At 41.0% G+C, this 15,561-nt stretch overlaps 1 protein-coding gene across 1 annotated transcript in view; it reads right to left on the bottom strand.

The window, feature by feature from the left end:
• rtn1a (reticulon 1a) overlaps window positions 1-15,134 on the bottom strand; it is a 49,828-nt gene extending 34,694 nt beyond the window's left edge. Inside the window, exon 1 of the mRNA XM_029675506.2 lies at window positions 14,698-15,134. Coding sequence (XP_029531366.1) covers window positions 14,698-14,917 — 220 coding nt within the window. The 5' untranslated portion in view covers window positions 14,918-15,134. The remainder of the gene's footprint in view (window positions 1-14,697) is intronic.
• Window positions 15,135-15,561: the final 427 nt, after the last annotated feature.

Raw genomic sequence — 15,561 nt, forward strand, 5'->3', positions numbered from 1 at the left:
CAGTGTGTCTGTTGTCCCTTGTGTCTGTGCTCTTGTCGAATACTGGTTGAGGGGTTAAGATGATGTAGTTCATTATTCCTTGCCCACAAACATTCGACCACCCATTAGAGATGATTGCAATACAGTCTACTATCTCTATGATTTGCTTGACCTTTAATTGAACTCTGTTGAACTCCGCATCCAGCAAATGAGTAGATAAAGCATGTCTGGTTGGAGGGGTGTACGCTGGGCGAAGAACATTCAGAAATCTCTTCCAATGCACATTTTTGTAATTTTTTTATTTCACCTTTATTTAACCAGGTTGGCCAGTTGAGAACAAGTTCTTAATTACAAATGCGACCTGGCCAAGATAAAGCAAATGAGTGCAACACAAACAACACAGTTACACATGAGACAAACAAACATACAGTCAATAACACAATAGAAAAGTCTATATACAGTGTGTGCAAATGTAGTAAGATAAGGGAGGTAAGGCAATAAATAGGCCATAGTGGCAAAATATTTAGTGATTAAACACTGGAGTGATAGATGTGCAGAAGATGAATGTGCAAGTAGATACTGGGGTGCAAAGAAGCAAACAATAAATAACAATATGGGAATGAGGTAGTTGGGTGGGCTATTTACAGATGGGCTATGTACAAGTGCAATGACCGGAAAGCTGCTCTGACTGCTGATGCTTAAAGTTAGTGAGGGAGATATAAGACTCCAGCTTCAGTGATATTTGCAATTCGTTCCAGTCATTGGCAGGAGAGAACTGGAAGGAAAGGCAGCCAAAGGAGGAGTTGGCTTTGGGGATGACCAGTGAAATATACAGTGAAATATACCTGCTGAGCTGAGATAAGCCAGGGCTTTACCTAGAAAATACTTACAGATGACCTGGAGCCAGTGGGTTTGGCGGCGAATATGAAACGAGGGCCAGCTAACGAGAGCGTACAGGTCCCAGTGGTGGGTAGTATATGTCGCATTAGTAACAAAACTGATGGCACTGTAATAGACTACATCCAATTTGCTGAGTAGAGTGTTGGAGGCTATTTTGTAAATGACATCGCCAAAGTCAAGGATCGGTAGGATAGTCAGTTTTACGAGGGTATGTTTGGCAGCATGAGTGAAGGATGCTTTGTTGCGAAATAGGAAGCTGATTCTAGATTTAATTTTGGATTGGAGATGCTTAATGTGAGTCTGGAAGGAGAGTTTACAGTCTAACCAGACACCTAGGTATTTGTAGTTGTCCACATATTCTAAGTCAGAACTGTCCAGAGTAGCGATGCTAGACAGGTGGGCGGGTGCGGGCAGCGATCGGTTGAAGAGCATGCATTTAGTTTTACTAGCGTTTAAGAGCAGTTGGAGGCCATGGAAGGAGTGTTGTATGGCATTGAAGCTTGTCTGGAGGTTTGTTAACAGTGCCCAAAGAAGGGCCAGATGTATACAGAATGATGTCATCTGCGTAGAGGTGGATCAAAGAATCACCAGCAGCAAGAGCGACATCATTGATGTATACAGAGAAAAGAGTCGGCCTGAGTATTGAACCCTGTGGCACCCCCATAGAGACAGAGGTCCGGACAACAGGCCCTCCGATTTGACACACTGAACTCTATCAGAGAAGTAGTTGGTGAACCAGGCGAGGCAGTCATTTGAGAAACCAAGGCTGTTGAGTCTGCCGATAAGAATGCAGTGATTGACAGACTCGAAAGCCTTGGCCAGGTTGATGAATACAGCTGCACAGTATTGTCTCTTATCGATGGCAGTTATGATATCATTTAGGACCTTGAGCGTGGCTGAGGTGAACCAATGACCAGCTTGGAAACCAGATTGCATAGCGGAGAAGGTACGGTGGGATTCGAAATGGTCGGTGACCTGTTTGTTAACTTGGCTTTCGAAGACATTAGAAAGACAGGGTAGGATAGATATAGGTCTGTAACAGTTTGGGTCTAGAGTTTCTCCCCCTTTGAAGATTGGGATGACTGCGGCAGCTTTCCAATCTTTAGGGATCTCCAACGATATGAAAGAGAGGTTGAACAGGCTAGTATTAGGGGTTGAAACAATTGCGGCAGATAATTTTAGGAAGAGAGGGTCCAGATGATTTGTAGGGGTCCAGATTTTGCAGCTCTTTCAGAACATCAGGATTTGGGTGAAGGAGAAATGGGGGAGACTTGGGCAAGTTGCTGTGGGGGGTGCAGAGCTCTTGACCGGGGTAGGGATAGCCAGGTGGAAAGCATGGCCAGCTGTAGAAAAATGCGTCCTGAAAAACTCAATTATTGTTGATTTATCGGTGGTGACAGTGTTTCCTAGCCTCAGTGCAGTGGGCAGCTGGGAGGGGCTCTTATGCTTACATTGCCTGTGAGCATCAGAGGGGAATCAGTTCAGAGTCAAAAAAAACTTCTGATTCTTGGAGGACCATGAGCTGTTGCTATCGATAAGGTGTCTGATTCATCATTTTCACCTTGAATAGAAGTAGAGGGACTTTTGTCAGAGGTTGCTTGTTGTGAGCGCTGAGAGAACGTTATGCACTTGGCCAGATGATTCTGCATCTTTGTTGCATTCTTCACATATGATTTGGCACAGTATTTGCAAATGTACACTGTTTTTCCTTCTACATTAGCTGCAGTAAAATGTCTCCACACATCAGACAGTGCTCGTGGCATTTTCCTGTAAAGATTAGAAAAAAATGTGTCAAAAAATAAGATAAGATAAAAATAAGATTCCATGTACAGATAAATAGTTGCGCAGTTTGATTAAACAACTCCTTTGTAAGATACAATGTTAAAATGTAACATGTATGGAAATAGGTGAATTAATACTCCTCAGTTAGCAGGCTCAAGCAAGCTAAAACCCACATGTTAACAATTTCTGCTAGTTAATTGTTGTTACCAAGTTAGAAATTATTTAAACACACTTTTCTGTAGGCTACTATTTACTAGTCGACAAAAACTCATGTAGGTCATATAAAATATATTCACCCCACCCAGTATTGTAATCAAAACTTACCAGAAAGCATGTGGTCCTTGGCTCAAACAGTGTAGTAGTGTGGGATCAATAGCATCTCATTAGTGTGCAAGATCTTGAGAATCAGCTGCACATGTGATGGAAGAATGCACTGTGCATGCAGAGAAATGCAATGCCATTGAATTGGGGATAGTTAACCACAATATGCTACAAGACCTAGAATTGCCTTATATGTATCCCACAAAAAAAGGTTCACTGTTATAAGCTATGTTTTTTTATGAATTTAAGCAATATTCCCAAAATTCCCAGGCATTTCCCGGAGAAATGCAGGAAATCTACTGGAAAGTTTCCGACCCTTTGCAACCCTCCTCCCCATCTTTCCTTGAATGGCCGCCTTCCCCCTGTTCTGTTGTCCCTGCTGGTCCTGCTCCCTCTCCTCATGGCATTAGAAAATGTCTACAATGTCCTTAACAATATATCATACAAAACACAATGTCATGAACACTAGGCTAAACCAATGATGCAGAGACACGAGACAAAACACTAGATGAAAAAACATGGTGAGTTCCTAAGCAGAGCAACATGGCAGCCCTTTGACACACTGCAGTAGATAATATTATGTTAAATAGAGTAGACAAGGCAGCACATGAAGTGTCTGAGCATCACCAGGCTGTTCCTAAAGCAGATGGGAACAGCTGTTGCTGTGGTTTCTAGAGTTCAATATGGTTCATGAAGCCATACTGACAGCAAGTCAGGCTCCTAATGTATAATCCTCTTATGGCTCTCCTTTCCCCCCTGTAGGCCCATTCTGCTATCCCCCTGACAACACTAGCAGCATAAGCTACCACCGACGGGGTCAAATTAACTATACAGAATTGGACAGGACTCGGGACTCATAAAGACAACATACTGTGAACAGAGGTGACCTCTGCAACGGGTTGTGGGTCACACGCACCCCCCATATTCTCTCTCCACACCGCTGGCTGCTCTAGAGTCTGACAGTGTCGTAGCGCTGAGCGGTTACTTGCTTACGACCCACAGAGACGTCTAAGATGCAGAATGATGAGAATAGATGGGCTGAGTGTTCAGCAGACAGACATCAGGGCAGCAGTGGCAACAATAGTCTGCTGAGACAGACAGGGAAGCTGTCTACTGAGCCACATCAGCATACAGCAGCAGTGGACATTGTGGCGCAGCAGCAGCACCCAGACAGTCAGACATTGAAAAACCCCCACAAGACCAAGCAAGCGCTTCGGTTCATTCAGACTGGATCAGATGTGACAGCAAGGGAATTCTCTTTTCAGAATTTGCCACATAACATAATCATGCTTCTGAGTGGATAACACATTTAAATAAATCATTTCTGGTGGATGCGTTGTGAAGGGGTAATTCCACATTCACGGAAATACGCTTGGACTCAATTTTTCACTTGAAAATGTATGTATGCCAAACATATGCCTCATAAACCATATAACTCTATGCACAAGTCCCAGATCTGTACTATATAGAAATGCATAATATGATATGAATATCATTATTTTCCTGATGATAGGTAAAGAACGGTAGAAATATGCAATATCCTACATATTTGGGTATTATTCTACACATGGGCTATTATTGTAATGAGCTACGCCCCCAAACAATCCGGACCAGACCAAATCTGAAACAATCATAGACATCTATATTTCATAAGTTTGGACATCACACAGTACAGCCAGTAAAGTAGAGTTCAGTACATTATACTGTACTCTACTTTATTGTGCTCTACTGTAGTGTTCAAACTTGTGAAACATCTACATCTATGATTGGTTCAGATTTGGTCCGACAGAAGGATGCTCGTTACAGCAAATGGAAAGAGGGTAGGTGGTAGGTGTCAATAAGAGCCCGGAGAGGTGGCGTTAACTGTAGCGAGAGAGAAGAATGAGAGACAGCGGCAGAGAGAGAGAGAGAGAGAGAGAGAGAGAGAGAGAGAGAGAGAGAGAGAGAGAGTGTGAGAGGATATCCAGACTGTTTTCACAGTCCTGCTTTTGACCACCAGGTGACAGAAAGTTTAACGATGTGCTCTAAGCGTCGGGAATCAAGTTCGGGGAGTGTTTTAATAAACAAAACATAATAGAAAACAAGAAACACTAACAGTACAGAGAAATGAAAATGAAACAGAAACAATGACGCCTGGGGAAGGAACCTGTCACGGATCCCTCTGGAACTTTCATTGCGAACACCTGGCCCCTATTCCCACTGATTAGTAGTGCGCCCTTTGTTCACTGTCGATTATTGTTACTATGTCCGTTGGTACCTGTGATGTGTGTTTTGGGCTTTCGTGCCATTGTGGATTGCGCAGATGATTACAGGTCTCGTCCAGTGTGTTAATCATCGTGCGCGTGTGTTATTTATTCGAGGTACTCCTCGCTCTTTTGTTTGGGGTTTCAACCCTGTGTTTTGTATGTGTTTGTTTGGTCTTCGTCCCCGTGCCTTTACACGGCACACCGTAATTTGGGTTATTATAACAAAAACTATTACGCATTCCTGCGTCTGTCTCCTGAATCATTCATACCAGCGTGACAGAACCAAAGGGAGGGCAGGTGATGGAGTCCAGGTGATTGTCATAAAGCGCGTATCGATGATGACTGGTGTGCGCCATAACGAGCAGCCTGGTGACCTAGAGGCCGAAGAGGGAGCACGCATGACAGAAAGGAAAAAGAGAAAAAAAATAGCAGTAATTCCATTACCGACTTGGTAACAGAATTATGAGTTTTAATCACGTAAGACTTCATAAACAAACTTGGTATTAGTAAACACTAACTAATTGATAGGTTTACCTTTACTTGATACTTCTGTGAACTTTCATTATCCTCTCTACTCAAACTTCTAATCTAATATGGAAGAGAAATGACAAAATATCTTAAAGATATGTGGGTTTTTGGTAACAGAATTACAAGGCACAAGGTAATGTTTCTTAAACTTACAGAAGGTAAGTCATTTATCCAAAAATAAATAAGTGTTGATTAGTTGGCAGGGGCCTTTAATTCAACATTACTGTGTTTTGATGTTTAAGATGTTTGCTGGTAAATGTTGTCTAACACTCCTTTGATTTGACCAGAAATCAAAGTCTGTACTTTGAAAGTCTGTACTTATTCCACATTTTTAGGATGTAAAATGTTAGAAAAATGTATACTTACTTTAATTTCAAACATGTTTATTCTTAGCTTTCATTTGATATGCTCCTATGAACTTCACTTGTTGGTGGTCATGGCTATTTTTTAGATGGAAATGACGCCTACACACAGGCAACGCAGCTATTCGCCTAATGCACCCTGGCAATAGCTGCTACACTAGGCTTCTCTCATTATGTGGCTGGAGACAAAAACGTGATGACATCTAAAGTATAGAGAATTACATGTACTGTATAGGCTTGGAAGCAGAGGTTTGATGTACTGCATGTGGCCCAATGCAGTCATTCCACAAGACTCTGCCATTGATCTCAGGATAATGATAGTGGTCTTCAATGTTGATGATCTTTCTCTATTGTGTTTGGCTGCGCTAATTTGATATTTCTAAAATAACAACAATCAAAACAACTATCAAGGGGATTTGAAATCAAAGAGTCAGGTCGAGTCTTGGTTTGTTTTCCTAATGTCTTGCAGTTGCACACAGAACTGTCAGTTCCCCTCTAGCTCCCAGGAGCCCCACTCCCTAAAACTCTCCACTCCCACCTCCATGCAGCCTCCTGGCCCTGAGGGGGGCATAAGAGATGCTGTGCTGCATCAGCATCGCTCTGGAGCAGGAAGGCCTTTTAATAAACTGCCATCATGGTTCTTCCTCTACTTGTATTGACTTTCAAATGAACTTATTGTGTTTTACAGACACTGTTGTTCAACTTTACTGTACAATGCTATAATTACTAGAATGACAGTAACTGAAAAGTGAATTTAGGCTTACACTGTACAGCCAGTGTTTATACTGTATGCGAACCAGGATAAACACTGAACAGTATACGTGTTACTGTTTTTCCATGTTCAACCAGTGTGGTATTTCTTTTCAAGAGTCCTCTCCAGCAAACCAGACAAACAGGGCGAGAGGGGCCTTACATTAGGGTTCTTCAAACGGAAACCTCAGGCAGATAAGAGGGTGACAATGAGAAAGGGGAAGAAACAGAGGCGTTGAATTGAAGTAAGCAAGAGGTTTCACAAACACAGCAAATAGAAGTTGCTCAAAAGTGACAACGGGGGTATTAATACTGAAGGTCAATAGGTAGGCAGCTGAGAGGGAAGTCAGGGTATATAATTGCAAATTAACTATTGATATCAGGGCATTAAGATTGATCCATGGCATACAATAACTGTAAAAATATTCTGCTTATCCACCATCTTCTTAAACGCCCATTATGGCTGGACAGGCAGAAAGTTGTTATTGTTTTTATAGATTTTTCTCATCCCAATTGACAGTCAGCCTACACGCAAGAAGCCCTATTGTATTCAAGTTGTGAAGTCAATGGAAGATTTGGTTGCCAGTGCCACCTGTCATTTATCGATCCTGGCGAAGTCCTTGCCTGAGTGGAATGGTGAGGATAGATTATTTGAAGCTCCAGACTGAGTGTCTACAAGCTGCCAGCTTTGTAGCCCAGTTGTCAATTAACTATTTTATTGTCTCACTTCACTTTCATTTATAGCCAAGACACACATGCCATGCACTCAAGGACACACACATACACAAAGGACACGTAGGACAACAAATGAGTGTATTTTTTTGTCCCCAGTCTATTAAATGTGGACTAAATGCTGAGGACAGTGGTTGGAGTCCACTGACTGCCAACATCCCTCTGCATCCAACTACCAACCAATGTGGACAGAGAGCTGAGTGTTGAGAGAGGCCTAGTGCTATTGAGCAATTCAAACTCAATCATGTCACATCTATCTCTGTACATCTTTTTTTATAAAGCCACTGTGTGGACTGACTGTGCCACTGTTTTTTGTTATTATATTATTGCTCTAGATTGCTGGAAATGGCAGTTACAGGTGTAAAAAAAATATAAAGAACAAACAAACTTGCCGTACCTAGCAGCACCAACCTCTTAAAAAATCCTGGGGAGAACCATGCACACTGACACTTTGAGAAAGCATTAGGCTCGATTCAAAGATAGCACATCGTTGTCTGTGGGGGGATAGAAAAATATTTGGAGAAGAATCTAATTAGGTCCACAGTTCACGACAGCTGAAATTCTGTGTTGTCCCTGGAGTGGAAGTTTCATGAACCTCTCCTTCGTTGCTTTATCTGTGTCCTTCCCTCAGCATTAGCTAATTGGCCCTGGAAGCTGAAGAGGATGAATGAGATTGGAAGGCAGTCTGGCAAGACACAGGACAGGCAGAGGGGCCCAAGTGTTTTTATGAGGCAGCACAGACAAAGACACTAGCAGTACAGTTTCTTGCATCTTCATTATCCTTCCTCCCAGCAACATCGCAGGACTTCTGGGTCTCTGGGAATAAGAGCAGAGATCTCCCTGGTTGATGAACATGTACTGTAGGCCTATCATGGAACCCAAACCAGCTGCGCGCGTGCACCATCGTGCATAAATGTATTTTGTCCCCCCACACCAAACGCGATCACGACACACAGGTTAAAATATCAAAACAAACTCTGCACCTTGCACTTGCTAGCTAATTTGTCCTTTTTAGCTACCGGTATCTTGCTGTTGGTAGCTAATTTGTCCTGGGATATAAACATTGAGTTGTTATTTTACCTGAAATGCACAAGGTCCTCAGACAATTAATCCACACATAAAACGGTCAACCGAATCATTTCTAGTCATCTCTCCTCCTTCTAAGCCTTTTCTTCTCTGGACTTTATATTGGGATTGGCAACTTTCATAAATCAGTTGCATTACCGCCACTGACTTCGTTTGTCTTTCAGTCACTCACGTGGGTATAACCAATGAGAATATGGCACGTGGGTACCTGCTTCTATAAACCAATGAGGAGATGGGACTTGCAGTGCAATCTGTGTCAGAAATAGAACTGACTTCTATTTTAGCCCTTGTCGGCGCGCGCGATAATTGAATAACATAAGATTTCTACATTTATTTTGCAATGCACGCGACGTGAGTGATGTGGTAAGCCTGTAAGTGCTTCCTCTCTCTTAACTATGGAAAAGTCCCAGACAGTAGACACCCTGTCTCATGCTTTATGCTGAGATGCAGAAGAGGAGGGACTAGCAACCCCTGAGTCACTGTGGCTAGTGAACAATGATTGGTGTGCTTGTCTGGATAGGAGACATGTAAAGGGAATGTGTACTATTAACCTAATACCTTTAATCTACAGAGAGTAAAATGTGTCTTTCACTGTGTACAGTGGAACAGTCCTATTCCTTTAAAAAAATCTCAATATTAAACACAGACTTCAAAACATACAATATTCACAGAGACAGAAGAAATGCCAGAATTCTCTCACTTTCTGCACAATGTGTTTGTTTGTTTTGTCTACCCCAGAGGGCAGGGGAACCCATTAGATGCATATAAATGAACAAGTGGAGCGATATCCTCATGAGCATTTCACAGCGTAGTCAGATCTGGTCAGATATCTGGATGGAGCGACATCCTGCTCATCATTACTACATAGTTTTTTATCTGTATTAAATATTTGTGTGCAACATCTCTATGTGCAGAGGGCGGGGATGATTGGGCATCACTTATCCTAGAGGAGAACAGGCATGCTGTATGGTTCAGTTATTCTTCTCAAGTTCTGCTGCTGCAATTGAATATGTGTAGCTGAGGTCAGCTACTGGAAATGGGAGGGGCCTAATGTACAGTAGCCTCACTCTGAGTTATGAGTTGTGAGTTATGTGGTCTGAGAAGTATGCAGTTTAATTTTCTTGAGAAAATCGTGTGATTCAACAACGATTGGAGCATGATATCTACAGGCGAGAGTGAAATCTGTGTGAGTACATTGTTGCGTGGATAGGGTCAGGGCCAGGGTCCTAGACAGGTCAGAACAGGCTAGGGCTTTTCTGTCCAAAGGCTATTGTATCATCCCCTCTATATGAGCCACGTTACAATTCCCAGCAAGTGAGTTATCCCTATTGGCGCAATGCATAGGGTGTTTGCATTTCACACCAGCGACCTGGGGTTCACTTCCCTGCCCCTCTGTTCCCTACACTATTGTAGACCTGGCTGTCCAGTGTCTGCCTACAGTATTTGAAAGCAGCCTAGTTCTGAAAAGATCCACACTGTGCCTACTAATACCACAAGTGTCACAACAGAGTGTTTCTATGTTATAGGCAAGGCTAAAAGGTAGTTATGTTTCCCTTTTGATGATTTTGAAATGGCTGCTTTGTGTATGTGCACGAGTGAGTGCGTGTGTGACAGCATGCGTGCATTGTGTGTGTGTGTGTGTGTGTGTGTGCGTGCATTTGTCTGTGTGAGTTTGGGAACAGGTCCATCCTCTGACTTGAGCTGTGAAGCCACAGAGTGAGTAAACCATTCACGTGAACCTGGGGAGGCAGGTAGCCTAATGGTTAGAACGTTGGGCCAGTAACTGAAAGGTTGCTGGACCAAATCCCAGAGCTGACAAGGTAAAAATCTGTTGTTCTGCCCCTGAACAAAACAGTTAACACACTGTTCTCCAGTAGGCCGTCATTGTAAATAAGAATTTGATCTTAACTGATTTGCCTAGTTAAAAAAAATGTTTATCTTGCCATTAGGGCAAAGAATCTAGCAGGCTGTCTGAACTGAAGCCATATTTAGAAGACAACTTCATTTTCCACACAACAACAAAAACAATGTTTTTTTAAACACTGATATTTAATGCCACGTTTACTAAGACACTGCATTAAATCAGATTACAGGCCTAGATGCCTCTCTGTTTATGTAGAAAAAAATGTGCTTGCCATCTCAAAAAATGAAATTACAGTGCTGAAAGATCTAAGGAAAAGGCCTGGGTTAAGAAGAGAGCCGGGATTTGAAACACCACCTTATGAATATTTCAGAGGAACTGTGAATCAAAATGAAAGTGCAGGGCTCCAGTTCCCTACTCTCCAAGTGGATGGTGAGCTGTTTCTCCAGAATTAAAAATAGCAGCATAGGCTGAACTCTGCTGAAGAGGGTGATGAACTTAGAACTGAAGCATGAATGATGCTCCCACAAAAACACTGCTTTGAGGTGCAACAGCACACTGCTTAATCAATGCTACCCAACCTCATTAACATGTGTGATAAGGTGATTAGGTTCAGGGTTGGGGAATAACTGATTACAACTAAAAAATGAATCAGTTACATTACCAAAAAGATGATTGTAATCTGATTATAGTTACTTGTGAGAAGGGATCATTCCTTCTTGGATTACTTTTACATTTAGAAAGAAAAATACATTATGACACATTTCTGTTTTCTCAATAAGATACAAATAAATCAGCACTGAAAAAAGGAACAAATGTAAGTTTGTTGCAACTAAGTGAGTCTGACCACAGCCAGAGACCACTATGATGACACGCCAAGTCTGTTTAAAAATAATAATTTATTCAACTTTTATAGCGCTATTCATCACATAAAGAAAACAACTAAAAGCGCTGTAAAGCGACAACAAAAAACAAGCAATTTAAACAACATTTAATCATCATCTGTAGATCAACGGTGAAGAGATTGAAAGGTTGAAAAAGTTAATGGCTTGATTGAGGTCAGTGGATGGTGGGGGGAGCCGGGAACAGGCAGACAGCACGTTGTCATTGTGTTGCCATCCACGCCATCTGTCACTGTGGTTTTGTAGTGGGACTCAGTCCGATGAAGTTAGTTTGGTACTAGCCACTGGACTAGAAGCTAGCCTCTTAAAGGGGAAAGTAATCTAAGTTACTGAGTTTGGGTAATCCAAAAGTTACGTTACTGATTGCAATTTTGGACAGGTAACTAATAACTGTAACAGATTACATTTAGAGTAACCTACCCAACTCTGCTTAGGATGTGAGTGACTGATTGTATTCTAGCCAGACTGCCTTTGTAAACAAACAATTAGGACTATTTTGGAAATGCAGGCTTTTGGAGCTAACATTTTCAGTAAAAGCTTGTTATGCACACACAACAAAAAGGCATATAGTGCTGATTTAAAGGAATATATTTTTAAACTTTCAGTTTAACATTCTAGTGATATAGCTATGCAGTGTGTTGTCCCTAGCTTGAATAATATTTTTCAAATGTAGTAAAAGGACTGTACCCTACCAGTGTTTGTAGCCTACTAGGCCAATGGCTAGCCCAAGATGTACTCTTAAGGAGACTAACGTTACCATTACTCCTTAAGCTGCAAGTATCTTATTATGTTATTTTCAGAGGTTGACTCAAATTCTCAATTGCGATACGGTTCTAGAAACATAAAGCCCTTTACTTTCATATCACATCAACATAATTTCACAAATGCAAAATACAAACTTACTGTACACTGTTTTAACCGGCTTTATCAGAGTTGCAGATGACAGTATTTTTCAGCGACCTTCTTCCGTTACACACAGGTGTTCGGGAACATGCTATATAGCTAATTATCACAAGTGGTCTCTCTGTCTTCCATAAACACGTGCAGTAACATGGAGATATGTCCGTTTGGGAACACTAACCCTATTCCGTATATAATATATACACTACCGTTCAAAAGTTTGGGGTCACTTAGAAATGTCCTTGTTTTTGAAAGAAAAGCAAATGTTTTGTACATTAAAATAATGTCAAATTGATCAGAAATACAGTGTAGACATTGTTAATGTTGTAAATGACTATTGTAGCTGGAAACGGCAGATTTTTAAAATGGAATATCTACATATGCGTACAGAGGCCCATTATTATTATTATTTAGCCCAAACAACTACCTCTTTCCCAACTGTATTTAATTTATTTATTTATTTTGCTCCTTTGCACCCCATTATTTTTATTTCTACTTTGCACATTCTTCCATTGCAAAACTACCATTCCAGTGTTTTACTTGCTATATTGTATTTACTTTGCCCCCATGGCCTTTTTTTGCCTTTTACCTCCCTTCTCACATAATTTGCTCACATTGTATATAGACTTGTTTTTTTACTGTATTATTGACTGTATGTTTGTTTTACTCCATGTGTAACTCTGTGTCGTTGTATGTGTCGAACTGCTTTGCTTTATCTTGGCCAGGTCGCAATTGTAAATGAGAACTTGTTCTCAACTTGCCTACCTGGTTAAATAAAGGTGAAATAAAAAAAATATATAAAAAATCAGCAACCATCACTCCTGTGTTCCAATGGCACATTGTGTTAGCTAATCCAAGTTTATCATTTTAAAAGGTTAATTGATCATTAGAAAACCCTTTTGCAATTATGTTAGCACAGCTGAAAACTGTTTTTCTGATTAAAGAAGCAATAAAACTGGCCTTCTTTAGACTAGATGAGTATCTGGGAGCATCAGCATTTGTGGGTTCGATTACAGGGTCAAAATGGCCAGAAACAAATAACTTTCTTCTGAAACTCATCAGTCTATTCTTGTTCTGAGAAATTAAGGCTATTCCATGCAAGAAATTTCCAAGAATCTGAAGATCTCATACAACGCTGTGTACTACTCCCTTCACAGAACAGCTCAAACTATCTCTAACCAGAATAGAAAGAGGAGTAGGAGGCCCCGGTGCACAACTGAGCAAGAGGACAAGTACATTAGAGTGTCTAGTTTGAGAAACAGACGCCTCACAAGTCCTCAACTGGCAGCTTCATTAAATAGTACCAGCAAAACATCAGTCACAATGTCAACAGTGAAGAGGCGACTCTGGGATGCTGGCCTAAACTGTTGTCCTGAAGTTTATTGCTTCAGGACCACAGTTTTTAGCTGTGCTAACATAATTGCAAAAGGGTTTTCTAATGATCAATTAGCCTTTTATAATGATAAACTTCGATCAGCTAACACAACATGCCATTGGAACATAGGAGTGATGGTTTCTGATAATGGGCCTGTTTGCCTATGTAGATATTCCCTAAAAATGGACAAAAATGATATTTTCTTTAAAAAACAAGGATATTTCTATGTGACCCCAAACTTTTGAACGGTAGTGTGTATGTATACATTACAGTATATAATATATATATGTATACATTACATATGGTGTATACATTTAACTTTTTGATTTTTGACAATCGTTTTCTCAGTGATATGGAGGATAAGGTCATTATGCTTCCAAAACAATAACGCAAGCGATGCGTGTTAATGTTCAGAGCATAGTGGCTCTTGAACAAAACTCGCCTTCGTCCAATGACTCTTATGTGTAATGTACTGGAACTGAGTCATGATCAAGGGCTCGGCCCATGGCTAGGTCACAGCCGGACTGTTGTTTGCTGTCTTCTCTTGGTTTGTTCTGTTGACCTGTTTCTCTAAGACATTTCAATGTTATGTAGACCTAGATTTCATAGTCCATAAACGGTTTTGAATTGTATTTTATCCAAGTTCAAATTCTGTTATATTCTGTAGTTACCCACTAATAGGAAATCGATTCCATTATTTGCACTTAAGTACATTTCCCAGCCAAACCCATGACTGGTAGATTCGATCTACTAAACTTTTCACTCCGTGAGAAAGTACAGAATGTCTGGTACACTGCGATGACGAAGGTTGCATCTCAGACATGTTACACCCCAAAAAATAGGTCTTTGTGATAGCATCGTCTGCTATGAGAAATGTGAACAGACTCGTTTAAATTACGCACGATGTAATGTCTATATAAAACAAGTGTTGTCTATAAGTGATCAGATAAATGTTATTGATAAACCGCTTTACCTGTAGATGTAGTTTCCATAGCAACGGGAGGCCTTTTCCCATCGTCCTCAAATTGATGGAATTGATCCAGGTCGCTCGTCTCCTCCCTGGTTTTCGGTTTTAAATCTTCACGTAGCTCATCAAACCGGGGTGGGGTGCTTCCAAACAGGCCATTTCTTTCATAATCGTCCCCAAACCATTTCCCTTCCGAACCTAGTTCGTCGCTGGGCTTCGAAGACATGCTTTTAGGGAGAGGTTGCGCGAGAGATAACAGGCACAAGCTGTAACGCGGGCTACACAATGGATAGTGGGTTGGTCAAACGAATAAAACAGGAAAATGTGCTATGAAGGCCGACTGCCTTTACAAATGTATACTTAAACTGTAAAATTCTAATGGCTACGCGGTACAGTCCGAGAGCACAAGTGAGCGAGGTTGATTGTTTTAGTTCAGCGCTTCAAAGCTGACGTCATCGTATTAGCTTATTATGGTTGGCACTTATTTGGGGCAGAGTAACATTCTGTTAACTGTTTCAGCATGACTAATATTAAAGTGTTTGAATATACAATGGAAGTCAATGCAGTATGTTTCCAAGAGTACGCATAAAATAACTTGAGCATATTGAAGCATCTTTCAAGCGTATCATGTTTGAAATGCTTAAAACCATATCACAATAATAACGCAAATTGTAATATTCCTGTACCATGTTGTTTGAACATACGACAGTTTTCTGTTTTTTGTTAAACGTTTTCACGTTAGTAGATGCAAGTAATTTCACTCATGCAAATTTCCAAATGAGGACCATTTCTTTGTTCTGTTCATGCCAGTTCGTGCTCAAATTAATTGCACTGTAGCGCCCTCGTGTGGTGATGATCAAAAGTACGAGG

Source organism: Oncorhynchus nerka, linkage group LG12 (assembly GCF_034236695.1).
Source record: "Oncorhynchus nerka isolate Pitt River linkage group LG12, Oner_Uvic_2.0, whole genome shotgun sequence".
Lineage (NCBI taxonomy): Eukaryota > Metazoa > Chordata > Actinopteri > Salmoniformes > Salmonidae > Oncorhynchus > Oncorhynchus nerka.